This window comes from Muscardinus avellanarius (assembly GCF_963383645.1).
Source record: "Muscardinus avellanarius genome assembly, chromosome: 4".
Classification (NCBI taxonomy): domain Eukaryota; kingdom Metazoa; phylum Chordata; class Mammalia; order Rodentia; family Gliridae; genus Muscardinus; species Muscardinus avellanarius.
In genome coordinates, this window is record NC_137789.1 from 126,690,701 (window position 1) to 126,717,776 (window position 27,076).

At 42.8% G+C, this 27,076-nt stretch overlaps 1 protein-coding gene across 2 annotated transcripts in view; it reads right to left on the bottom strand.

Annotated features, from left to right (window-relative positions):
* The window catches only part of MYOF (myoferlin), a gene marked incomplete at both ends in the record, with an annotated part of 168,850 nt that overhangs the window by 48,587 nt on the left and 93,187 nt on the right, over positions 1-27,076 (bottom strand). For both annotated transcript variants that reach the window (XM_080693595.1, XM_080693594.1), the window contains 10 exons: positions 2,619-2,727; positions 3,570-3,743; positions 5,883-6,028; positions 7,288-7,393; positions 9,270-9,384; positions 11,995-12,158; positions 14,856-14,987; positions 18,748-18,903; positions 22,174-22,366; positions 25,327-25,433. In XM_080693595.1, the coding sequence (XP_080549721.1) occupies positions 2,619-2,727; positions 3,570-3,743; positions 5,883-6,028; positions 7,288-7,393; positions 9,270-9,384; positions 11,995-12,158; positions 14,856-14,987; positions 18,748-18,903; positions 22,174-22,366; positions 25,327-25,433 (1,402 nt within the window). The remainder of the gene's footprint in view (positions 1-2,618; positions 2,728-3,569; positions 3,744-5,882; positions 6,029-7,287; positions 7,394-9,269; positions 9,385-11,994; positions 12,159-14,855; positions 14,988-18,747; positions 18,904-22,173; positions 22,367-25,326; positions 25,434-27,076) is intronic.

A 27,076-nucleotide genomic window follows, 5' to 3' on the forward strand; every position in this document is an offset into this window, starting at 1 on the left:
ACGCATTAGTCACCAAGTAGCTATCTCAGGTACCAGATCAGACTGTTGTGGTATCAGTACTGCAGTGCTTGTGTTAAGTAATCCTTATTATACTTAATAAGAACCCCAAAGAGCAAGAGTAGGGATGCTGTCGATTATTATAATATGTTGTTATAACTATTCATAGTATTATTAGTTATTATTATTGACCTCCTACTCTGCTTGACTTATAAATTAAACTTTCTTGTAAGCTGGGCATGGTGGCGCACGCTTGTAATCCCAGTACTTGGGAGGCTGAGACAGGAGGATCACGTAAGTTTGAAGCCAGCCTCAGCTACTTAGGCTCTCAGCAACTGTTTCCAAATAAAATATAAAATAGGTCTGGGAGTATAGCCCCGAGGTAGAAAGCCCCTGGGTTCCATCCCCAATACCACAAAATAAAAAAAAAACCACTTTCTTGTAGGTATGCGTGTATAAAAACAAAGACAGTATGCTGAGATTTCAGTACTATCTCCAGTTTTGCATAATGAGAGACTACTATCTATCATCCATCCATCTATCTATCTATCTATCTATCTATCTATTTTTTTGGTGGTACTGGGGTTCCTGGAGACCCTTCTACCTCCGGGCTACACTCCCAGACCTATTTTATATTTTTATTTGGAAACAGGGTCTCTTAAGCGAGTTGAAGTTGGCTTCAGGCCTGCGCGGACCTCCTGTCTCTGCCTCCCAAGCGCGGGGATTACAAGAGTGCACTACCATGCCCAGCGAGACTACTATATTTAAAAAAAAAACACCACAATAAACTCAATCAAGTATGTCAACCAGGAGAACATTATTCTTGTTGTAAAACACCTGGATTCAGGTTACTCCCTGGTATAATACATACCTTTAAAATAAGACTGGGTCTCTAGCAGTTATTGATATAGAGCTGCCGGTACTACTTTAGTACCAGATCTGGGATACAGTTATCTGCTAAATGTTTCCTTGACCTTTCAAAATCTACATACTCCTCTTCGTTATTATGCTAATGCAAGATGTACACACCCTATCCACACCCGAACACACACATACATACTTTGAGAGATAGCAGAGCACCATGATTGAGTGTACAGACTTGGGACCCTGACTGCTGGAATTCATTTATTTAATCTTTATACCCTGGTTCCCTTCTCAGTAAACTGGATTCCTTAGTAGCATGCACCTTAAAGGTCATTATGAAAATTATATACTTTGTGTACAGTGCTTGGTGCATTCTAAGAACTAGGTAAGTGTTTGTTGTTGTTATTATTAAGTAGATCTGCCTTATTCTGAAATTCCCGAAGGTTGTCATTGAAACTAACATTTACTTAAACTATGAACCTTTCTTATTCAATTAAAATGATCATTTGAAGCCGGGCGTGGTGGCGCACGCTTGTAATCCCAGCATTCGGGAGGCTGAGACCGGAGGATCGCGGTTCGCGGACAGCCTCAGCTACTTAGTGAGGCCCTCTGCAACTCAGTGAGACCCGGTTTCAAAATAAAGAATAAAAAATAGGGCAGGGGTGTAGCTTGGAGGTCGAATGCCCCTGGATCCCTGGGTTACACCCCCAGACCCGCAAAATAAAATAAAATAAAATAAAATGATCATTTGGCCGGGCTGGTGCACACTTGTAATCCCCGCACTTGGGAGTCTGAGACAGGAGGATCCAGCAGGTTCAAAGCCAGTTTCAGCTGGCTTAAGAGACCCTGTTTCCAAATAAAAATATAAAACAGGTCTGGGAGTGTAGCCCAGAAGTAGAAGGCCCGCTGGTTTCCATCCCCAGCACCACCAAAACAATAAAATAAAATAAAATAAAATGATAATTTGGAGGACTTACCCGATAGAAATAGTATACATCAGACTGTTATAAGCAGTGACTCAAGCATCCTTCACTCTGAATATGATAAAGTTTTTAAAACTGTATGTATGTATGTATGTATGTATGTATGTGTGTAATTATTTAATTATTTATTTTGTGGTACTGGGAATTGAACCCAGGAGCATTTTACCTCCAAGCTACACCCCCAGCACTATGTTTTATTTGTTTTATGTTTTATTTGGAAACAAGGTCTCACTAAGTTGCCGAGAGCCTCACTAAGTAGCTGAGGCTGGCTGCGAAACTGCAATCTTCTTGCCTCAGCCTCCTGAGTTCAGGGATTGTAAGCATGTGCCACCACACCAGGCAAAACTGTATTTTAAAAATTCCACTCAGCATGGTGGTGCACGCTTGTGATACCCAGTACTCAAGAGGCTGAAACGGGAAGACTGCAGGTTCTCGGCCAGCAATCCTCCTGTCTTTCATTCTACCTGCTTGTTTTTTTGGTTTTAGCTCCCTGCTTCAGTAACTTAGTAAGGCCCTCAGCAACTTAGACCCTGTTTCAAAATAAAGAATAAAATAAGGCCCCCATCTTATAAAGGGGGTGTAGCTCACAGGTAGACTGCCCCTGGGTTCAATCCCCAGTACAACACACACACACACACACACACACACACACACACACACACACACACAGTGTCAGGTTCTCATGAGGAGATTTTGATCCTATTAGGTGATTCCAAGAATTCCCTTGAGACAAGTCATAGAAGCGGAATCCACAAAGACATGCTGAAAACTCACTGTCAAAATGACAAGACACGATGGGGGTGTTGGCCCCAAACACAGTGGTGGCGCTGTGCTTATGCTTCTCCATGCTCTTCTCATCGCCGTCCTCGCTGGTGTCTGCGCCCTAAAGTAGGAGGCAGGAGAGTCGGTCAGCAGGACCTACAGACAGAGTGGTGGCTTTAAGGAGAGATGGTATCAGTCAATCACGCCATTTTTCAGGATGAGTAAGACCCAGGATAGCAAGTGAGTCACTGAGCTGGAACACAACGCAACAGGGGTCAAGGCCAAACCTCAGCCTCAAGTTCCGGTTTACCAAGCCCTGCTGCTCAAAGAACAGGGGAAAAGAGGGAAAATGGAAAGGATAAATAAGAGGACTAAAGGGATAGGGAAAGGAAGAGATAAAGCAGAAGTACAGAAACACAAAAACGGGCTGTCTGGAAATGGGGCTTGGCCACCATATTGTTTTGGGGTCATTGACTGTCTTTTTCTTACTCATTCTTTCTACCTGCCTGTGTTTTGTTTTAGGTCCCTGCCTTCTTTATTGCGTTTCCATCTGAAATGTCCTCTAATTTTGTAAGCCACCCCTCTGTTTTCCTCACCCTCACATCTGTATAGTTAATTCTTTTATTTGGTGAATAGTTGCGATTCCCAAAGGATGAGTCAAGGAACCTGTGCCCGGGATGGTAATAGACGTTACCTGATAGAAGGTTCTGAAATAGACACTTGGACAAAGGTGGATACGGCAGGTGTGTCTGCAGTGTATTGCCTGGAACCTTTCATATGTTAACGGCCTATTCATCTTATAAGGCCTACTAGACACCTTAATGCGTAACTTTCCCCCAAATGACTTGCAGTCTTACAGCTCTGGGGTTACAGGGCCCTCCATGACGTCGGTGGGGTTGTGTCCAACACTCACATGTTTTCTCTATAGCAATGTTATTTGGGCTTTGGCTCTTGGTTACTTACAAGGGCACCTTCCAGTTTAAAGATGGCAGCGGCGCCATGGGTTTCTGAAGGAGCCATTTTTCTCCTCCAGCGTCTGCGACGAAAGGTATCTGAACTCCGCTGTTTCCAGTGAAATTTCCAGCCAATTAGAGAAGCATATTCCCATCCCTCCCTGTCTTCAAATTCTTCCAAGGCCTAAAACAGAAGTAAGACATTTAATGACAATGATTATATCCCATATATTGATAAAGCAGGTCATCTTGTCAATCAACAAATATGTAGGAATGAAGATATGGTTGGTGTCCGGCTTATGGTAGAAGCCAGGGATGTAGCTAAGAACAAAAGGGACAGGACCTCTGCCCTTGAGAGCTGAGGGACTGTAGGAATACAGAGAGGTAGGCAGGCAATTACAGCGCAAAGAGATGTGGCAGATATACCCTGAGGAGGGGCACCTTGTCCTGGGGGTATGGCCCAGGGAGAGAGCTTGCCTAGCTCATGCAAGGTTCTGGATTTGATCCCTAGCATCACAAAACAACAACAACAAAAAAACTCAAAAAACAAAAACTAACCAAAACCAAGGAGGGGCACTCCATTCAGGCCTGGGGGTGGAGTGAGCTAGTAGATTCTTTTTCAAATTGATTTCTCTTGTCTGACTGTATTAGTTCATAAGAATGTTGCTATGGTGACATAGTTTGGAAAGCATGATTATTCTCCATTTTATATATGAAGGCAAGAAAATGACATTCTTCCCTCAGTTTTCAAATGTTTTGCTTTAGCTAATGGCCGTCAGAGCTCATAATTAAGTTGCAGATCAGAATATTGTACTTCCATAACATTAGAGAATAGAGTACTTTCATCCTAAACACTATTTATACATAAATAAAATCCGTTTTCAATGTTTTATTCTATGCATTGATCAAATATGTGACAGGAATCATATTAAAGGCTGAGAACGCAGTGGAGAAAAAAGACAGATGGAGTCTTTGCCTTCATGGAACTGATATTTTAGTGGCCACAATTCAATTTAAGTAGCTTTAAAAGGTGACCAGATCTGCAGGATCGCTGTTTGATCAGCTACTACTTAGTGAGGCCCTCTGCAACTTAGTGAGACCCTGTCTCAAAATAAAGAATAAAAATAGGGCAGGGCGTGTAGCTCAGAGGTTAAATGCACCTGGGTTCCATCCCCAGACCTGCCAAAAAAAAAAAAAAAAAAAAAGTGACCAGATTTAACAAATGTAAATTAATATTGAGAAATATTTATGAATTTAGAAATAAGAGCTCCATATGGAGGATCATTATTATTGTAGGGCCTGGTGTTTTTTCCTATTTGTAAAATAAAATCCATGTTAAGTATAATCTTTTAACTGACCCTATAGTAGCATTACCAGTGACAATGAAGTTTAACATGGTGGCACATACCTGTAATCCCGGTACTTGGAGGCTGAGATAGGAGGATCACAGGTTCAAGGCCAGTCTTGGCAATTTAGTGAGACCCTTGGCAATTTACCAAGGGCCTGTTTCAAAAACAATTTTTTTGTGTGGTACTAGGTATTGAACCCAGAGATATTCAACCTCCAAGCTACACCCGCAGTCTGATTTTTTAAAAATTCTTATTTGGAAATAGGGTCTCCCTAGGTTGCTGAGAACTTTGCCAAGTTGCCAAGGCTGGCTTTGAACCTGCCATCCTCCTCTCTCAGCTTCCCAAGTACTAGGATTACAGGTGTGCGCCACCATGCCCAGCTCAAAATAAATTTTTAGAAGGACTGGAGGTATAGCTTGGAGGCAGAATCATCCTGGGCTAAAAAAAAAAAAAAAAAAAAGAAAAAAAATAGTTACAAGGACATATTTCATGTAGTTAAAAATGAGGCAGGCTAGGGAACATGATCCAAGTCTCAGTGACATGCATCAGTAGAGCGGGGCCAGTCCTGGGTCTTCTGCCTGGTGGCCCCTGGGTTCATCTCACTCCATGTTAGTGTTCTTAGGTGGAAGGAGAGAGTCGAGCATCTCTAGAAACTTCACACCTCATTGGGATGGGAGAATTCACTAGCCAAGACTCACTGGTCCCCCCAGTGTGAATGCTAGTCCACCATTCCCTGGACCACGTGCCTGAGCAAGCCAGGGTGATTACAGAGACGACTGTGGCTCCATTTCTGCTCCCAGGAAGCTCACCACAGAACAAAAAGTAACTTCATAGCATCTACAGAGATAAGCCGTTGCAACAATAGAGTTTCTGTGAAGAACTGAGCTGGTTTTAAACACCAGCTCTGCTACCTACTAGAGGCTTGGCTTAGGGGAAGTCACAGCTGGGATGCCCTTCCTCCCCGCTCCTCTTACCCGGGCAGTGCTTGAAGCCGTTTGTGTTAAATCTTTCTTGCGTTTTCGGACCAGCCTTCGCCGTCTATGAGTGTGATACATTTTTTCTGCTGCAACCCAGGACTTCGGCTTATTATCAGGAGGAATGGTAATTCCGTACTCCCAGCCTGGAACAGAGTTTGTTTCCAGTTATCCAAAAGAGATGCATCTGCCACATCGCCGAGTACACTTTTGGGAAACATCCAGTCCCTCTCTCTGCCCCCAAACACTTTGATGCAATTCAGGCAAACCAAACACAGACTTCCTTTTGGTTGGTTATGGGGTTCTCCCCACCAATAGGCTCCAATCACTCATGATAACTGAATGCATCTAAGAATAGTGCACAGCTCAAGATGTAAAGGAGGAGGGCAAGTAAGGGTGTGGACTGCATGATCACAGGCCCTGGGTTCAAACCCAGCACTCCCATGTGAAGGCTGTTTGCTAACTCACTAAATGTTGGTAAACCCACCAATAGCCCAGTTTCCTCCCTACAGAGGCAAAATATACCTTTTGATAGGATTAATTTAAGACAATCAAAATAATGCATACCAAATACTAGGTCCATGCTTCGCCACCGGTCAATCAATGCTAAGTATTTGTTTTGTGGCACTGGGGACTGAACCCAGGGGCATTCTACCCCCAGCTCTACCCCCAGCCCTATTTTTATTTTTAATTCTATTTTTAAGCAGGGTCTCACTAGGTTAATGAGACTATTTGCTAAGGCTGTCCTCGAACCTGTGATCTTCCTATCTCAGCCCTCCAAGTACAGAGATTATAAGCGTGTGTCGTCACACTTGACCAGTGCTAAGTATTATCGGAAGACCTGGTGTGTGTACCAAGACCAGTAAGGAACTTTGAACCTCTTTGAGATCTTCTGTATCTATGCTCTATTCCATCTTAGGAGAAAAAGTGTCAATCAGATGTTCTCTACTGATAATTCCAAATGCTATAGTTCATTTAACTTTAGGTTACTGATCATAGAAAATAGTAAACATCATTATTAGTCGATGATATTTCAATATTCTACATTTTTACTGAATAGGATGACTTTTAAGGCATTTTACGGTTTCCTTTTCTGAGGTAGAAGGGGCCCTTGAGTGTGATTATAGGGTGTGATCAGGATAGAGAAAATCCAAACCCTGCTCTCTTCTAAATTTCCTCCTAGACCCCTGTCACCTGCTATTTTTCATGATTACCCCTCCAGAACCTGTTCAAGTATTTATTCATCCCTCAGACTGCACAATTGAATAGTCACAGGTGGAGTACCACATGAACCAGTTGTCACAGACCAACAAGAGGTAGGACCTTCCTCCCAGAAAATTTTACTCTGGTTAACCAAGGCCCTGACGCAGGGCTTGTAGTCAGGAAAACAAATGTGAAATATTACCTTTCTCATCCACCGCTCGGTTTATGTCATACACCCATGCATCATCGTCCCACTCCCACCCTGGAGGGCACGTCAGCTCGCTGGGTGATGCTGCTTTATCGCCATTCTTCAAATAAACAAATAAGGGGGGGTGTGAGCTGCTGTGCTAATGAGATGCAACGATGAGAAAAGATTCCTCGTATTGCCTTTATGCAGATGCTATCTTAGAGATTCCTCTGACTCAGAAAAATGTCCAATCTGTATTTATGCACAATTGCTACATAAAAATTGTTTGGACTATCTTCTGCCTTAACTATTAGGAAATAGTATTAGGTTGAAACTTGTGAAGGTGCTATTTTTGTAGGTCAAAGTGCTCGAATATTAGAAGTTTCATATTATCCAACTTAATATTATGAAATGGTGCAAATTAATTTTATGAGGGATTATATAGTTTAAAAACCCATCTGGGGCCGGGCGTGGTGGCGCACGCTTGTAATCCCAGCATTCGGGAGGCTGAGACCGGCGGATCGCGGTTCGCGGACAGCCTCAGCTACTTAGTGAGGCCCTCTGCAACTCAGTGAGACCCGGTTTCAAAATAAAGAATAAAAAATAGGGCAGGGGGTGTAGCTCAGAGATCAAAAGCCCCTGGGTTGCATCCCTAGAACCCCCCCCCCAAAAAAAAAAAACCATCAGAGAATGGATCAAACATTAAATATACATGTTCACAAGTACAGGGAAAGCTACTGGAGGTTCATGATGCTAATCATAGAAGATCGAACAAAGTTCATGTAAAATATTAACTTGAGTTTATATAAAACTAATAGAAAAATTACGAAAAGGATATTCATAAGTAAAGAAAATAAAGGTGGCCCATAAACATGAGAAAACACTCGTTTTACTTTAAATTAAGAGTGGAAATTTGAGAAATCAACAGGATATCACTGTTTGTATACTGACATAGATGGCAAAGTAGAATGGTGTTTAGGCAAAAAGTCCCCTCATATACTGTTGCTGAAAATAGACATGTATACAACCTCTTTGAAAGCAATTTGGCAATGTTTATCAAAATTTTAAGCCAGGTCTACAATCCCAGTACTTGGGAGACTGGGACAGGAGGGTCATAGATACATGGCCAGCCTTAGCAACCTTATACAGCCCTTTGCAACTTAGTGAGACCCTGTTCCAAAAGAAAGAAAGAAAGAAATAGGAATGGAAGTGTAGCTCAGAAGTAGAATGTCTCTGGGTACAGTCCCTAGTACCATATACACAAAAATATTTTTATATGAATTTAAGTTTTAATCAGGCATATCCAAGATATTTCCTAGAGAAAATTTTTCACAAGTGAATAATATATTTATATAGACACTATCACATTGTTTATTAAAAAAAAGATAAAAACCCACCACTAAACCCTAAGTGTTATAAGGAGATTTAGTTAAATAAATTATAGTAGACATATGTAATAAAATACTCTAGAGCCAGTTTTAAAAAGCTCATGGAACTATATGTATTAATACCAAAAGTTGTCTAAGATATATTATTGTGTAAAAAATACAAGTTGCCAAATTGTGCACACAGCACAATTCCATTTAGGTGAAAGAAAAAGAGAAGTCAAACAACTGCATATGAACAGAAAACGGGTATCTTTGGTGAGTAGAATTGAGTGGGGGAGAGCTACATTTCGTTTTCTTGTATGCTGTTTGAATTTTTAAAAAAGACATGACCATATTTTGTGTTATGATTTTTAAAACTAGCTAAATAATAAATAAACATTTGCCCTAAAAAGTATGCACGACCCAAACTTTACCACACAGCAGCCTCTAGTCACAGAGGCCTAATTTCTTTTCTAAGGAAGGAATGATGATGGCATAAATTGCAACTGGAAGGCTATCTGGGACAAAAGACGTAGCAGAAGAGAGGGTAACGTGAGGCCTGGTGGCGGTGGGTTCCCAGCAGACCGTGATTCACAGAGGGGACACCTGAGGGTCCCCTGGAGAGCTCACCGCATCGGTGTATGTGTCCTCGGCTGGCTTCCACTCGCCCCCAGGGTAGCGACTCTCATTTTGGTAGACTTCATCCGTGAACTCGGTGTGACCCGCATCTGCCTCTGTCAGCAAGCTGCAGGCAGGCAAGGGCTTGTGTTACCCAAGGAGAAGTGGTAACCAGCACCCCCAGTGATTGCCAGTAGTCCGGAGACATCTACACCCTGGGAATGGTACCAGCTCCCCCTCGCCTGGCCCCGTGGGCTCTCCCCTCCAAGCTCATCTTTGTACAAACAGCTTTTGACATTCCTTTGGAGATAGTGCTGACTGGAAAGAGGAGATCTAAATTATAAGATCTCAAATGAGCCAGGCACTCCTACTTAATAATTAGGGCAGGGACGAGGAAAACAGAGTAGTGGGCAGCTTCTCTTGGGGATCCCAGACAGCGCCTCCTGTGTCTTTTTTTGTTTTAGTGTAGGGCTGTTCAGCTTTTTCTCAGTGAAACTCTTGGCTAACAGTTCAAAGAATAAGGACTCACTCCTCTGGGTCTCTCCTACTTTTAACAGTGGAGCGGAGATAGTCCTGGGCTGCTTGGTCTGTACAGCTGATGGGAGGGGTTTAAATGTTCTGAATGAACCCTAGGTTGTCAGCCAAACCAGGTCATTTATAAAACTCCAAACTCCATTTGGGCACTTGAGAATTCCATACTGACTTCCCAGGGGCCTTGCCAATTTTCCTCTTGAACTTGGAACTATTTTGAAAAGCCACAGAGGGAAGTATAGAGGTTTGATCTGAGTTTTCTGCCAGGTAACTACTTCAAATGAGGGGCCTATTTCCTCCACCATCTCTGTATATTTTCCTGCCATGTCCTCCTCTAGAATCATGCATATCAAGCATTGGAAAGGTATATGCCAAGGAAAAGAATAGTCCCAATTATTAGTATAAATTTGGTTTACCCATCACCTCTCTGGGCCCCAGAGGAGAGCAAAAGCCCCAGCTGCTCCTCTAAGAATCCATCCAGCCCCGACACGTGTTGACCTTTTGCTTTTGCAATAACAATTCTCCCCATTCTTTCCCCGCCCTTGCTGTCCTCCCTGCCTTCTGCCCAGTTTAAATCTCTTTCTAGTGGGGCGAGGTGGGCATGCCTGTAATCCCAGTATTTGGGAGGTGAAGGCAGGAAGATTGCAGGTTTTAGGCCAGCCGCAGCAACTTAGACCCTCAGCAATTTAGAAAGACCATGCTAAAAAATAAAGTAGGGTTAGGTAGGGTGTTGCTTGGAGATAGAATGGCTCTGGGTTTATCCCCCAGGACAAAAACATCCCATGTTCTTTCTAGTCCACCCCTCATCCCCTCCATCCGAAGCAATGATGTGTGACGCCTGATCTTAACAGGTCAGCATGCTTCCCTCCCTCCTTAACACCTCTGCAATGAAAAGAAACAAATGCCAGGAAGGACAGACTCTAGTTGGAAGCCTTAAAACCCACTTTATGAGCATGTTTCCTTCAAACTCAAGCACACCATCGTGAGGCGGCCAGAAGACTGAGCTCTGGTTCTAGTGCTGTTGGCAACATTTAGAAACCAGGCTTGAGTTTCTCCCAGACTTCAGGGGAAACACACTTGCGTCCTTCTGCTGTTTCTTTTTTCTTTTTAATAACAGCTTTTGAGATCCAACTCACACAGTATACAGTTCACCCCATTAAAGTTCCTTGCAAGATGTCCTAGCATAATAGTTGAGTGCCGGTTTGAGGGGCTTGGCCCAGATATACCACTGAAAAACTCTGTGCCGTTGGATAAGTTACTTAATCTCTTTAGGTCTCGGGTTCCTCATGTGCAAATATACTACCTTGCTGGAAGATACCTCTTTGTGAGCATCTTGGGTTTCTACATATCTTGTCAGCTGGAGCACTGACTGTCTTTGAGGTGGACTATTTTTTCAAGAATATTCATGTGAGGAACAGCCTTGGAAGACAGAGGTAGTGCATCTCTCCAGAGCAAAGGGCCAGCATGTTTACTGCCTATTATAAAAGAGTTGGAGTCCCTAAACTCAGGGTTCTGCCCCTGCAATGTAATCCACTGCACTTGCAGGTGCCATCTGGCTCTTTTTGTGTCGCTCTATGGGAACTGGGGCAGGGAGAGCAACAGCAGTGTTAATAAAGTCCTTTGCATCTGAACCAGGAGTCATGTTGTCTCCCCTCAGTATCCATGAAACGAGAGCGAGTGACCCTATTAGTACAAATAAGGTAAAATCTTTGACCCTTCACTGTTCTTGACACTAGCGATCTGGTAAGGCTATAGTTAAGATTAAATCACATGACACTGGTGTTCAATAAACTACTTGGCACATGTACAATGACAGTGGTCAGCTGTCAGGTGCTTTTTTATATTTGTCTATCATATGGAACATTTATGACATCTTTCCTTTCTTTTTTTTTTTTGGTGGTACTGGGGTTTCTGGAAGCCCCTCTACCTCCGGGCTACACTCCCAGACCTATTTTTTTTTTTTTTTGAAACAGGGTCTCTTAAGCCAGCGTGGCTGGCTTCGAACCTGCATGATCCTCCTGCCTCCGCCTCCCAAGCATGTGCCACCACGCCTGGCGACATCTTTCCTTTCTATGGACTTACTCTTGCTCAAAGGATGTTACAAAAATATTATGAAGAATGATGATGGAGACAGTCTTGTTAGCAATTTCTAAAGAAAATCTTCATTGCTATTATTATTATTTTCCTCAGAGAATGAAAAACTTACCTTCTTTCTGGGTCAACTATCCATTCTCCTTCCCATTCCCAGCCTTTTGGAGGCAAAAAGAATTCCCTCTTGAGCTTTATTTTTCCAGTGACATCAGAAAATTTATGACGTCCCACTAATCCAGAGGTGCCCCATTTTCCAAACATGAGAGCTTGATTTTCATACTGTTAAGAAATGAATTGAGGTAACACTGTCAGAGAAAAGGAAATAAAGCTTGCCCATTCATTTTCAGGTCCATTTAGGAAGTAGCCTAGATAATCAGAAAAAGTAAAAAAGTGAGAAAACTCAGAAGGTATGGACCTAACGAGGGCTGTTACTAATCATGCTGCTTTGGGTAAGTCATTGTTCATCTTTCTAAGACTCAATGTCCTCGTCTGTAAACTAGGGATAATATTACCTCTCTTAGTGAGTTATTCTGGAGTTCAAATATGCAAGTGATTGTGAACATGCTTTGTGAACAATGATATATAGCGCTACTTGTTTTTATTATTATTATGAGTGATTCCCAAATAGTTCTCTGAACCTTATCTCTGAATTCTGTAAGTCCTCAACTTATGAGTGTAGATTTTAAAAAGTTTATTTGTATTTACTGCTTAGAACTTGGGCCACATTTTCCCATAGAAATAATATATAACTGATGGTGTGTTTCCCAGGCAGTCTACACAGAACACATTGGAAACATGATGGTCTTTTAGCACCCAGCCCTCATGGGACCTAAACATTCTCAGCCTCAATTCCCTCTAGAGTGTGGTAGGTGGACCAAGACCTTTATGGAAGCTGATCTAGTGGCAATGGTTGACTGGTTTACAAGTGTTCCTTCAAAGTCAGAACTGATAAATCCATGGTCTACTCTTTATGCTCTAAATCTTAGAAAGGTTTGAGACTATTTGGTCCCAAACGGAAATTTCCATTTCTCTGCTAATGACTCCACTGAGGGGATGACTTCATAAGCCATGAAGGAGTTTTAGGCAAAGGAGGAAGGAGGAAATTTGAGTAGGGGACTGTTGAAGAAATTGGGATCGAGAGCATAGTAGTGTTGTCTCAGGCTCTAAGCCTGGAGGGGAGATCAACTTCGGGCAGAAGCTAGAAGAGATGCCATCATAAGAAGCCATGAGACTGGGGGGAGGGTAATGTGAGTTAGAACTCAGGCTCAGCTCTATGCAGGGTAGGATCTGGAAATGGGAAAGAGTAAAAGGGAGGCTTTGACTGACTGACTGTTGCTCAGGAGCAGCCCCTCCAAGCTGAGTCTGAGCTACACAGCTGTAAGGAAGGTGGATGCCAAGAAATCCTAGAGAAAGGTAAGAACCAGCCTCTTCACCATCTGCTCATGCCTCCACTCCACACTGCCCAGCTGGCTGGGAGTCAGCATCCTCCGCTCAGGGCCTCCTTAGTGGCCTCCAGCACAACTCCCACTTACCTCCAATAGCACTTCCAAGCCTGAGCTATAGGACGTGTTTGTGTGTCTCCCATGGTCCATGATTTCTTAAAGTGGTCCACAGAGGCCCCATATTGGAGTCACATTGGAATCACCTTTGGGGTTAATCCCTATTTTAGCTATAGAGCCTGAATTCCTAGAATGGCCCTTAGAGTCTGCATATTTAGCAAGAGATCAGGTTAACAATCATTGTGATAGATGGTGAGATCCTTGAGGACAAGGCCTGGTTTCTTCATCTTCAGTACCTAGCTTAGTGCCTGGCAAAAGGCCACTCTCCTTAAAAGCTGGGATGCACAGGTGGAAAATGATGGAATGGATGGCTAAATTATATCATCATTTCTTTATTCAATAAATTTTTACAGGGACCTATTTTGTGCCAACCATAGCTGAATGAGCAAAAAGTAAAAAAAAAAAAAAAAAAAATGGTCATGGGATTTCCTGCCCAGAACTATAATATTGAGCCAACTATCAGGCATAGTAGTGGATAAGTAGCAGGAATGTATTTATAGGTGAACTGTCTGAGCATGAAGGTCCATCTGTAAATGAAACTCATTTGAAAGTTGTCAGGAGAGACCCACCAAATACATCTAGTAAATTTAAATCAATGAGTACTTTGAGTTAAAAATAGCATATAAAGAAATAAAAACCCCTCTACTTTTATCTCTAAAAGTATGAAATTGTTTTCATTGCAAAAAGATTTAGTTAACCAAATAGGTTTAAAACTCAGTGAAGGTTTTATAAATTATCTCTATTAAGTTTGAAGCATTCGGGTGGCATTTTTTTTTGCTGTCCTACTTCTTTTTTTAATTGGTGCATTGTAGTCATACATCTTAATGGGGTACAAGATGGTAGAGGCATACATGCACACACTCTTTTAACCCTTCCGCAATTCCATCACCTCTCCCTCCTTCTCATGTTTGACTTAGTGATTGATCAGGTGGCATATTTTTTGCCCTTGGGCAAACTCATCTGAGGTATTCTCTAAGTATGAACTAGGTCTTCTGTGACTTAAAGCCTTTCCATCCCAAGCAAAAAAGCTCAAATATTTCCGTGTGTGTGTGTGTGTGTGTGTGTGTGTGTGTGTGTGTGTGTGTACTCTCTTTAGTGTCTCACCATCAGGTACCCAAACAACTGGCTATTATTGGGCTCTAGTGCTGAGAGCTGGAAGGGCACTCATTTTCAGTATTGTTTGCTAAGGTCATCTTTTTTTTTTTTCTTTTCTTTTAATCACACAAACATTCCTTATGAGTTCCAGTGTTGACAAACCTCAAAAGGATCTCATTCTATGCCTTTGGTTAAGGTCCCCTGAAAGGGATTTTAGGTGACAACCGTGGCTGTTTTGGGTATGTGAATATTTTCCCCAAGGATGAAAAGTAAAAGACTTCCCCTACCAAAGAAGACAAGTTAGGGATATCATTAAATGTACCATTTCAGCAAAGACGGTGAAAGTTCCCTCTGCAAAGCTGTTGAACTTCTTCTCAACGGCACTGAGGCCCAGCCAGATGTTTACTCGCAGTTCCACGGGCACCCTGGGCCCATTGCTTTTTTCCTGAGGATACTGTGAAATGGACAAAAACGTGTTACCTTATGTTGGTCACCACATGCCCTGTGGCATTAACTTGAAGCCAAAAGCAGGACTGAACATTCCATCGTTGCCCTCAGCAGTCTACTTTTATGTTTGCTTTAGTTAAAAGATTCCTAAATAACCAGGCAAAGACGGAAATAACACCTAAGCGGCGGCTCTCAAAAGTGACCCTTAGAGCCGGGCGTGGTGGCGCACGCTTGTAATCCCAGCACTTGGGAGGCTGAGACAGGAGGATCGCACGGGTTCGAAGCCAGCCTCAGCTACTTAGTGAGGCTCTCAGCAACTTAGTGAGATCTGGGAGTATAGCCTGGAGGTAGAAAAGCCCCTGGGTTCCACCTTCAGTACCACACACACAAATTAAAAAAATAAAAAAATAACCCTTAGGTTCCTATGTGTCCCTGAGACCTCTTCAGGAGGTCCACAAGGTCAAAACAATAATCCTAATGGCACTAATATAGTACTTATCTTCTTGACCATATTTGCACTAACAGTGTGAAGGCAATGTATAAAACTTCCAGCAATGCATTAGAAATCAAGGCAGTAGTACCAACTGTTGTACCCAGTGGTGACAACAGCAATAGTCACAGTAACTATGCAGTCTTAAGTAAGAAAAGCAAAAAGATGATTTCACTAAAGAATTCACTTGAATTAAAAAAATTAGAAATTAAAAAAAGTATGATTCACTAACAATTTCTCATCTTATTAAATGTTGGCCCTTACGTACAGTCTTTTCAATATTTAATACAATGGAATGGGAAGAACACATACAGTACTTCAGCTGCATACTACTGGATGACGGCTGTCTCAAGAAAAAGCTCTCATACAATTGTATGAATTGTGAATTGAACTAGACTTTTTTTTTTCAGTACTCGGGATGGAACCCAGGGGCATTTCTACCTCTGAGCTACACCCCCAGCCCTATTTTTTATTCTTTATTTGGAAACAGGGTCTCATTGAGTTGCAGAGGGCCTCACTAAGTAACTGAGGCTGTCTACGAACCACGATCCTCCAGTCTCAGTCTCCCAAATGCTGGGATTACAAGCGTGTGCCGCCATGCCTGGCTGAACTAGACATTTTATACCATTTTTACTTAAAATAGCAACTGACAGTCACATATACCTATTTAGAATTGGTTATGGAGCAGACATGTTCTTGAAGATAAACAGAGTGAGCCCATCATTTCAAGGAAAATAATTGACTGCCTTTGTTGCCAGTGACAAAATTCAAGCTTTCAAGTTAAAATCAGAGTTTTGGAAAACCCCTATCTGTCATGGTGAGCTCGACAGTTTGCCAATTACATAAAGACTTTTTTTTTTTTTTGTGGGTCTGGGGATGGAACCCAGAGACATTCGACCTCCGAGCTACACCCCCTGCCAAATATTTTATTCTTTATTTTGAAACATGGTCTTACTGAGTTCTGAAGGGCCTCACCACGTAGCTGAGGCTGTCCGCGAACCGCGATCCTCCGGTCCCAGCCTCCCGAATGCTGGGATTACAAGTGTGCACCACCATGCCTGGCTAAGACTTTTCTGATAAATATTAACAAATAGGAGTTTTTCCCATTTGTTTCACATTGTATGATGAAATGTGCCAACATTAAGAAGACTACACAGCCTAGTGAGCCAGTATTTTCCCAGTGACCATGCCGAATATTTAAAATGATGCATGGGTAAAAGGGTCAAAATGGGCTGAGGATGTAGCTCAGTGGGGATTGAGCAAGGCCCTGGGTTCAATCCCCAGTACTGCCAAATAATAATAATAATAATAATAATAATAATAATAATAAAAATAATAATAATAATGATAAAAAGAGTTAAAATCATTCTGGAAAGACCAACTTTATAGGTTAGCCGAGTACAAAAAAATTATTGATATAGTTTCAGATTCCACATTGTAACTAACGTTTTAAAAACTAGCACTTGATTTTAGTGTTATATTAAAGATAAATATCCACAATTACATGGAAAATTATTAAATCCCCTCCTTTTTACAATTTGTGTGAGGCCAGATTTTCTTTCTATACTTCAGCCAAATAACTTAACTATGTCAGCTTAGATGTACAGATCTGAGAATCAAGTTATATTTCTGCTCAGCAAGACATTCACAAAGCTTGTAAAACAGTGAAACAATATCACTCTGCTCTTTGATTTTGTTTTGGAATCTTTAGTTATATTTTATAAAAATTTGTGACTTAGCCGGGCATGGGGGCGCATGTTTGTAATTCCAGCGCTTGGGAGGCGGAGACAGGAGGATCGCGCAGGTTCGTAGCCAGCCTCGCTGGCTTAGGAGACCCTGTTTCCAAATAAAAAGATAAAAATTGGGTCTGGGAGTGTAGCCTGGAGGTAGAAGGGTTTCCAGGAACCCTAGTACCACCAAAAACAAAAAAATTGTGACTTATGCTAACATTTAATGGTTTATTGTTTCTGTGTGGCTGCTGTTGTTCTGTGGTCCTGGAAGTTGAACCCAGTTAGGGGTTGAATCCAAAATGCTAGGCAAGCACTCTACCACTGAGCTATATTCCCAGCCCTAGGTCCTGTTAAATGAATTAGTTAATATTTTAAAATTTTGTTTTAATTTTTATTATGGCAAATATTGATGGATACAACCCACATAAATAAAAGCTCTGTGGGTCTTAATCATCTTTTAAGTTATAAAGGCGTCTGAAGATCAAAAATCCCACCAAATTAAGTGGTTTCTTAAACTGGATAATGAGCATTAACAAAATAAGAATATCAAGCAATTTCTTAAAAGCATTTTGCTGTTACCCACTGAGTTGTAAAACCCAGCACAGAGTATGCTCCCCAACTCTTTCCCTGCCCCCCATGAAGTTTATTTATTAATCAGTTTCCTTCCATCCTCTGCTGAGGTCAATTATAATTGTAATTCTATCTTAAGGAAGACTGATTCTGTGAAGAACACTTGAAGACAATAATCACCCTGATTCTATTTACATTTTCCTGATTACAGAGCAATGAGTGCATTCATTAAAAGTTGGTAGCGATCTCCTCTTCCAAGGGAACACCTGCCCTTGACTTTGCTTTTCTTTGTACTGTCGATTCCTCTTCTCCAAACCCAAACCATTCCAGATTGGGGCGGGGGGATGCCAAAACACACAGACAGGAACTGTTTCTATTTCTTTATTTCCAGCCCCCAGCCCTCCTTTGGTTCTCTGGATTCACCTGCACGGAAGCTCTTCACTGGGGCTCCTGGGAAAGGATTCTGGGTCCTAGGAAGCTCCCAGAACATGGGGAAAATATTGGATGCACGTGTGGTGTGTATTCTTCTGGAGGAAGGGCCAGAAGCTTCCATCGGGTACTTTTAAAGGAGCCCACGACTCTAAACATGTTCAGAATCTCTGCCCTAACAAAGATTAGGAAATCTAATCTAATTAGAGGTTAGCAAACATTTCAATTTAAGGACTCATTAGATTACGGCAATATATCCCATGGACCAGTGATGCCAACTTCTCTTTTTTTCCCCCCAAACACTCCCTAGGACAAAGGGAAGAAAAGCATTGCTTTGCATGAAACGTTATAAGTAAGTAGCAAATTCACACCAGCAAACAAAATATTTACAATGCTACATTAATATGGATGTCGGAGTAAGGGGTCAGCGATTGAACGCCCGCCCAGAAGGAGGGGCCAGAATGAGCTAGCACTGATCACAGTCGCCTGAGCCAGTCGACATGAGTTTTGCCTTGAAGTATCGCACCTGGCACGGTGAAGACACGTACCTTCAGGAGGATGGTTTGGGTTTTGCCACAGTATTTCCCAGATGCATTCTCACCACTGGTGGAGTATAAAACTTGATGTGCGGGAATTCGCGCATAGGCCAGTCTCTTTTCTCCCCTGATCATCCAGATGATGATGTCAGGCATACTGTTTTGTGGCTGGGCACAAGGGTTGGGTGGAAAAGGAAGCAAAGCTGTGGTTAGTCAAATGCAGAGGGATGGGAGACCCTGAAGACTGGACCCCCAGGGGTTCTACTCAGCAGAGAAATTGTGATCAGGGCTCTGTGTCAAATTCCTAAGACTCATATCTTCAAGGACCACACTGTGAGCATGCAGAGCTGAGAGGCAGGCCCTGCTGGCCAATGGGGATAAAGGGATCAGAGGAAGCCTGCCCACTCTGCCTTAGGAGGTGGTTTAGAAAAATACCCCCTGACTTTTGATACTGGGTATTGAAACCAAGGTGCGTTCTAACTCTGTGCTAATCCCATTCCAACCCTTTTAATTTTTTTTTTTGAGATAGCATCTTATCTTACTAAGTTGCTAAAGGTGGCCCCCAACCTGTAATCCTCTTGTCTCAGCTTCCCAAGTACTGGGATTACAAGCACTTGCCACAGAGCCTGGCTAGGAAATACTCTCTTATCTTCAGCATCATTTGAAGAAAGCCATGAGCTGCAGTCAAGGGGCCACAGGTTGCTTATGTTTTATAGAGCATCTCTGACCCACAACCCAGTATTTGCTAAATCTGAAATACTAATTTAGTTTTTTTAAAAAACTTTTTTCTGCCGGGTGTGGTGGCGCATGCTTGTAATCCCCGCGCTTGGGAGGTTGGAGACAGGAGGATCGCACAAGTTTGAAGCCAGATGCACTGGCTTAAGAGACCCTGTTTCCAAAAATAAAATAAAATAGGTCTGGGAGTGTAGCCTGGGGGTAGAAGGGCTTCCAGGAACCCCAGTACCACCAAAAAAACAAAAAACAAAAAACAAAACATTTTTCTGATCATAAAGGAGTTATAAATTCACTATAGAAAACTCCAAAAGTACCAAAACATACAAAATAGAAAATAAAATAATCTGTAATCATATATACATGATTTTTTTTTTTTTTTGGTGGTACTGGGGATAGAACCCTTCTTCCTCTGGGCTACACTCTCAGACCTATTTTATATTTTTTATTTGGAAACAGGGTCTCTTAAGCCAGCGCGGCTGGCTTTGAACCTGTGCGATCCTCCTGTCTCTGCCTCCCAAGCACGGGAATTACAAGTGTGCGCCACCACGCCTGGCATGTATGTATTTTAAAATATATTTCCCCCTAAAAATACATTACTACCTGTGTGCTACAGTTCAAATACATCATCCAAAGTCCATATGTTGGCAGCTTGATCCCAATGCAACAGTGCTGAGAGGTGGTCCTGATAAGAGGTAATTAGCTAAAAAGGGTTCTGCCCTCGTGAATGGATTAATGTCATTATTCAAGGAGTAGGTCAGCTAGCCCGCTGTCATGGGATAGCTAGTGTGGGAGTGGGCTTGTACTGAAAGCAAGGTCAGCCCCTTCCGGTAGGTTTTTCTTTTCTTTTGCAGAGCTGGGGATAGAAATGAGGGCCTCCCATAATAGGCAACTACTCTGCCCCTGAGCTGTACCCCCAGCCGAGTTCAGATAGCTCTCTCTCTCTCTCTCTCTCTCTCTCTCTCTCTCTCTCTCTCTATCTCTCTCTCCCTCCCTCCCTCCCTCTCCCTCTCCCTCTCTCTCTCTCTCTCACACCCTTTCTGGCCTGTTGCCTTCTACCATGGAAATACACAGCAAGAAAAGACCGATCAGTACCCCCAGCCGAGTTCAGATCTCTCTCTCTCTCTCTCTCTCTCTCTCTCTCTCTCTCTCTCTCTCCCTCTCCCTCTCCCTCTCCCTCTCCCTCTCTCTCTCTCTCTCTCACACCCTTTCTGGCCTGTTGCCTTCTACCATGGAAATACACAGCAAGAAAAGACCAATCAGATGTGGCCCTCAACCTTGGCCCTCCCAGTCTCCAGACACCAACAAATAAATGCAAGTCTTTACAAACTCCCCAACCTGTAGCATTCTGTTATAGAAACGCAAAAGGAACTAAGACCCTATTCCTTTGACATCTGAGGGTCAGGAGGAAGGGTCCCTGCATGACCCTGTTCTAGTCCACCAAGGCGAGTGGCAGCCAGCATTACTATGTGCCCTGGACTGAGCTAAGACCTTTACCCTCATCATCTTTTTATTTATGTCTGTATTTTGGTGGTACTGGGGATTGAACCCAGGGCATTCTACTGATAAGCTACACTCCCAGGCCCATTTTATTTTTATTTTGAAACAGGGTCTCCTAAGTTGGGGAGAGCCTCACTAAGTTGCTAAGACTGGCTGTGAGCTTGTGATCCTTGTGTCTCAGCCTCTCAAGTACAGGGATGAAAGGTATGGCCACCACATCTGGTTTACAGTCATCATCTTTTTTTTTTTTTTTTTTTTGGTGGTACTGGGGTTCCTGGAAGCCCTTTTACCTCCAGGCTACACTCCCAAACCTATTTTATGTTTTTATTTGGAAACAGGGTCTCTTAAGCCAGCGCGGCTGGCTTCGAACCAGCGCGATCCTCCTGTCTCCGCCTCCCAAGTGCGGGGATTACAAGCGTGCACCACCACGCCCAGCTTACAGTCACCATCTTTAAATCGTCACACAGCAGTGCAATAATTAAGTGCTATCTCCATTTTACAAATGAGGGAACTGAAGCTTACACAGGTTGGATAGCTTGGACAAGGTTACACATGGTAGACTCAGGATGTAAGTCCAGGTTCTTACAACCCAAGCCAAAGCTGACAGTTTAGACATCTTTCCTTCATAGATCTGCTACATCATCAATCAAAATACTCTCTGAATACTGGGACATGGTAATGATTTGTTCACTTTGAAAACATTTCCAAGACCCAACTCAAAATTCTTTTCCTTTCCTGGTTTCAATGATTTTTTGTCCCCAGTACCCAGTAGTATTCCCAGCTCAGTAACTCCTTGATTTCTATTCTATTCTATTCTCTTCTATTCTCTCTTTTCTTTTCTTCCTTCTCTCCCTCCCTCCTTCTCTGCCTGCCTTCTTACTAAACCTAGGGGCATTCTGCCTTCAGTCTGTACTTACAGATCTTTTTATCTTTTATTTTGAAACAGGATCTTACTAAGTAGCTAAGTGTCTCACTAAACTGCTGAGGCTGGCCTTGAACCTGTGATCCTCCAGTCTCAGCCTCCCAAGTACTAGGATTACAGGCATGCATCACCGTACATGCAACGTCTTTGATTTTTATCATCGGTCAGTTCTGTTCAAAATCCCAGACAGTGTCCTAGAGACTCCACCAGCCTCTCCATCTGGGGCTCCATTCCACAGAATCCTTCTTCCCTGACAGGGAATATGTGTGCAGTTTCCGGCTCACCTCTTCTGTCAGTTGCATTAACTTATCAAGCCAGTCCTCAATTTCCAACAATGTGGACTTCACGTCTGTGGCTTCAGACCTCATCCTCACAGCTGCCTCGTGTATCTGGGAGAGAGATCGGGACCGCAACTTTCGGATCTGAGTATCCAGAACTGTGACATTAGGCTTTCCTTCTGTGAGAGGCAAGCTGCAGCTGTTGAAAAGAAAAGAAAAAACAAAATTTGAAGAATCACATTCTAGGTTTCAAAACTGTCAAGCAGTGACATTTTGTTCCCATCCTGCACCACACTGATCTCCTAACTGATTCTCCAAGCATGGTCTGGCTTGTGCTGCAGGTGAGTGTGCCTGGCATTGGTAGAGCCGAAAAAGAGATTAAAATTCCAAAGTGATGCCTTAGGTATGACCACGGAGTCGCTGAGGAGACGAAAATATGGGAGTTGGGAGTCACTGGCTTTAGCCTCTTTTGCTTCCTGGGATCTTCATATGGAGTTGTAGAATGACGAGGGAGAAGCGAGGTCAGAGTTCATTTAGCTAAAGTGTTAGCTTTGGGGCCCTGAGCCTTTAGGCAGTCTATATGGATCTCAGGAGGTATAAGACTCCCTGGAGCTTATAAAGAAAAGCACGTATGTCTGTGCCCACATGCAAGGTGACATAAAGAGAGACTTTGAAGTTGACTATCTGGGTACAAATGGTGGCTCCAGCTGGGCATGGTGGCACACAGCTGCAGTCCTTTACTTGGGAGGCTGTGACATGAGGATTACAGGTTTGGGGCCAGCCTCAGCAATTTAGCGAGATTATCAGCAACCTAGTGAGACCCTGTTACAAAATAAAAAAGAAAAGGGAAGAGTATAGCTTGGAGATAGAATGCCCCTGGGTTCGATCCCCAGTACCATAAGCAAAACAAAATAACACGGCTCCACCATTTACTAGTTCTGAGATCTTGGTCAGTTACTCTCGCTCTTCTACCTGCTCACACATGGGAATAATATCCATTCATTAGGGCTGTTGTGAGGATCAAGTGACTCAGTAGATGGAGAAGAGTCTGAATGGTGTCTACTGTAAAGTCTAAATGATTGCATCTTCACCAACATCATCATTATCCCATCCTCATCTCCATCATGCCATCAACTCAACTCATTCTCAAAGAGGTCCAAGAGCTCCAAAAAGAATAAGAACTTTTTGTGCATATAAGACCGGGGAAGTCTACTGACCGGACCCCAAAGGATTACAGAGAATGGCCGAGCTGCGCCCCAAATTAGCCTCCTGCCACCAGCTCCTTCCTCTCACCAGGACTGCTGGTGGGACCACGGGCGAGGCCATCAGCAGTTCCTGAAAGTTCTACTCACATTTTCTCTACCTAGAATTTCCACTTGCTTGAATTTCACCCAGCTCTTTAACGGAAGGAAATCCTATCATGATTTTCCTTAAACACTGAATTTCCTGTCAAAGTTAAAAAAGATTCCAACTTGATTCTTCAAAAACAGCTCATATGCGTTTTTATATTATATTATATAATATTATATTATATTATATACAATTTATATTGTATTATAAGAGTGGTGGCTCACACTTGTAATCCCAGAATTTGGGAGGCTGAGATAAGGAGAATCACAGGTTCAAGACCAGCCTCAGCAACTTAGTTACAGCAACTCGCCAAGACCCTGTTTCAAAACAAAAACTAATAAAAGGGCAGAGGTTGTAGCTCAGAGGTAGAACGCCCCTGAGTTCTATCCCTAGTACCAAAAAACAAAGCAAAACAAAACAAATCTCAAAAAGCTGCAAATTCAAAGTATAAGTAGATGCAACTATGTTTTGCCCAGCAAACCTTAACATTTGCAGGCTTTTTCTAAATGAATGCTATTGCTAAACATTTCAGTTTTGTTTCATGAATAAATATGGCAATACATGTGAAGGGTTGAGACCCTGGAATGATTCTGAAAGGCAAAAGTATATGTGAAAACTGTTAGCTCAAAAGTCATACTTGAGACCTTTGATATGGATGCTGAGTGGGAACCGCAGAGCAGAGAGAAAGCCCGAGTTGGTAAACTCAACGCCTAGAATCACGTCACCTCCTTTGGGCCTCTGTTTTCTCAGTTATAAGATAAGGAGACTAAGAGATGACCCCTAAGACTCAGTTCTAAAGTTCTCTAAAGGTAAACAAGCGCCCCAGCTCAACTCTGATTCCAGCTGCTTTGCAACCACCTGGCTGAACCACCAGGCGGCACAAGAAGACAGGATGACTGGGCTTTACCCTAGAGGGGGAAAAAACCCCAGCCCTGCTGGTGCTTAGAAAAGTCCTCCAGATGCTTGGCTTCCTCAACTTTCCCGCCCACTGCTTTATTCGCCAGTATTTAACATGAGCTTGGAATGAATCACTTCCCCCTTTCATTTCCAAATGCCAAAAGATCTGAGCTGTTTCCCCAAGTCACAGCCACAAAAGAAAGGTCCTCTGGCCGGAATCCTTTGACTGGCTCTGCCACCCTGTTCTTTAGGCAGTCAGGAAAAGAACAAGTTAAAAAAAAAAAAAAAAGGCTGTTTCTAAAAATATGTTTTTGAATGAGGAACATTGTTCCAAATGTCAAAACCAATGCTCCACCCGCAGACCCCGGGTCTGGGGAGTCGCAGCCGGGCGGTGGGCACTCAGGGACCCCTGGGAGGCACAGGCTGCTTCCTCCTCCCTCCCAGCCTGCCCTGCTGGCTTCCTGGAGTGGGGCCTTGGTCTCTCCAGACTACTTTAGAACTGGCACCAAATCAGAAAGCAGAGTTTTTCCTGGTGGTGATTCAAAAACTCCTCCCAGTGAGGGCCTTTTAAGAAGACCCAAATAGTTTAAATTCATTTGTTTTTAAACAAACACTTAGGCCGGGCCGTGGTGGCACACGCTTGTAATCTCTGGCTTGGGAGGCGGAAACAGGAGGATCGCGCAGACCAGACACGCTGGCTTAAGAGACCCTGTTTCAAAAATATATAATAGGTCTGGGAGTGTAGCCCGGAGGAAGGAGGGCTTCCAGGAACCCCAGTACCACCAAAAACAAAAACAAACAAACAAACAAACAAAAAACACTTGAGACAATTCTAGAAGCTCTTTGGGGGGTGGTGTGGGAGGTGGGTGTGGAGCAGGGCTGGAGAAATGAGACAGGATAAGATCCCAATACCTGGTGTCTTCGATAATTTCATCTATTAGCTTCAACCACAGTTCGGCCAACTGGTTCACAGGAATTTTACCTTGTATCCCTGATTTTAGAGCCTCTATGTTGGATTGCTAGAGAATTTGTAAAGAGAGGAAACAGTTGGTAATTGTGCATTGTTGTTATACCTAGCATGGACTTCACTTTTATTTTCAAGAAATAATAATAATAGTAATAATGACAATGATAATAAGAATTACAGAAAAGTCAGAGGAAGATTCCACACTTAAAACATTCACCATAGCTTAGCACTATTTCTTTTTCTTGGAAATGTAATAATGTAAAAACTCTACTCTGTATGACAATCTTATCAGAGACTTTGACCTTTGAAACTGTGTAAATATTTTATGTATTCAGAAAATAAAAAAAATGAAACCAGCCAGGATAAGAAAGGGAACCCTAAAAAGAAATATAAACAGAAGCAAAAGGGACCTGATTATATTTCACATAAATAGCATAATTACACTGAACTAACCCAGGCAACTTTGGACTATATACTCTCAGTGAAAAGACAAGACAAGCCAGGCGCGGTGGCGCACGCCTGTAATCCCAGTATTTGGGAGGTGGAGACCAGAGGATTATGGACTGCTTCAGCTACTTAGTGAGGCCCCTTGCAACTCAGTGAGACCCTGTTTCAAAAATAAAAAATAAAAAAAAATTAGGTCTGGGGGTGTCGCTCAGAGGTAGAATGCCCCTGGGTTCCATCCCCAGTACTGCAAAAGACAAGACAACCATGAACATATCGGGCCTGTTTTTTTTTGTTTTTGTTTTTGTTTTTGTTTTTTTTTGCTGTGGCTTATCTATGGATTTTCAAGTTTGAACAAGTAAGTGAATATATTAAGGATAACAGAGACCAGATTTCTCAATGTAAGAAGGACTAGAATAAGTGGTTTTTTTAAATTGGAATGGGAAGAATCTGTATGAACTCATGGCCTGTATCTATGGATACATAGAAATAAAAATATATATCTATCTGTATGTATGTGTGTGTGCGTGCATGTGTGAGTGTGAACACACATGAGCATGTCCATGGACGAGGCTGAGAAGCAATGACCTATCAGAGTAATAGTGAGCGGTCTAGAACCCAGGTCTTGTTTTTTTTTTCTTCAGGTCTGTGGATGGAACCCAGGGGCATCCTACTTCCTATTTTTTTAAATCCTATATTTTGAAACAGGTTCTCACTAAGTTGCGGAGGACCTCACTAAGTAGCTGAGGCTGTCCAGGATGCAGTCCTCCCATCTCAGCCTCCAAAATGCTGGGGTTACAAGCATGCGCTACCACACCTGGCCCCAGGTCTTGTTTTTAAAATATAATTTCTCACTAAGGGAACCAGAGCTCCTGAAGAAATGGTGATTCCAGGGCTGGGGCAGAGAGAGTACAAGATAAACCCAGAACATGTTGTTGTGCCATGGGGAGCATTTGTCCCCATGAGAGGCTGAGGGAGAGCCCGCCAGGACAGCCAAAGTCCTGGTCATGGAAAGCAATGATGCCATTCAGAGCAGCATGGAATTGGGCCAGCCTGTCTAGGAGAAAGCCGATAAAAAGCACCAGGACAAGCCAGGCATGGTGGCACACACTTGTAATCCCAGTACGTGGGAGGCTGAGACGGGAGGATCTCAGGTTCCAGGCCAGCCTCGGCTACTTAGTGAGGACCTCCATAACTTAGTGAGACCCTGTTTCAAAATAAAGGAATAAAAATTAGCGCTGGGATGTAACT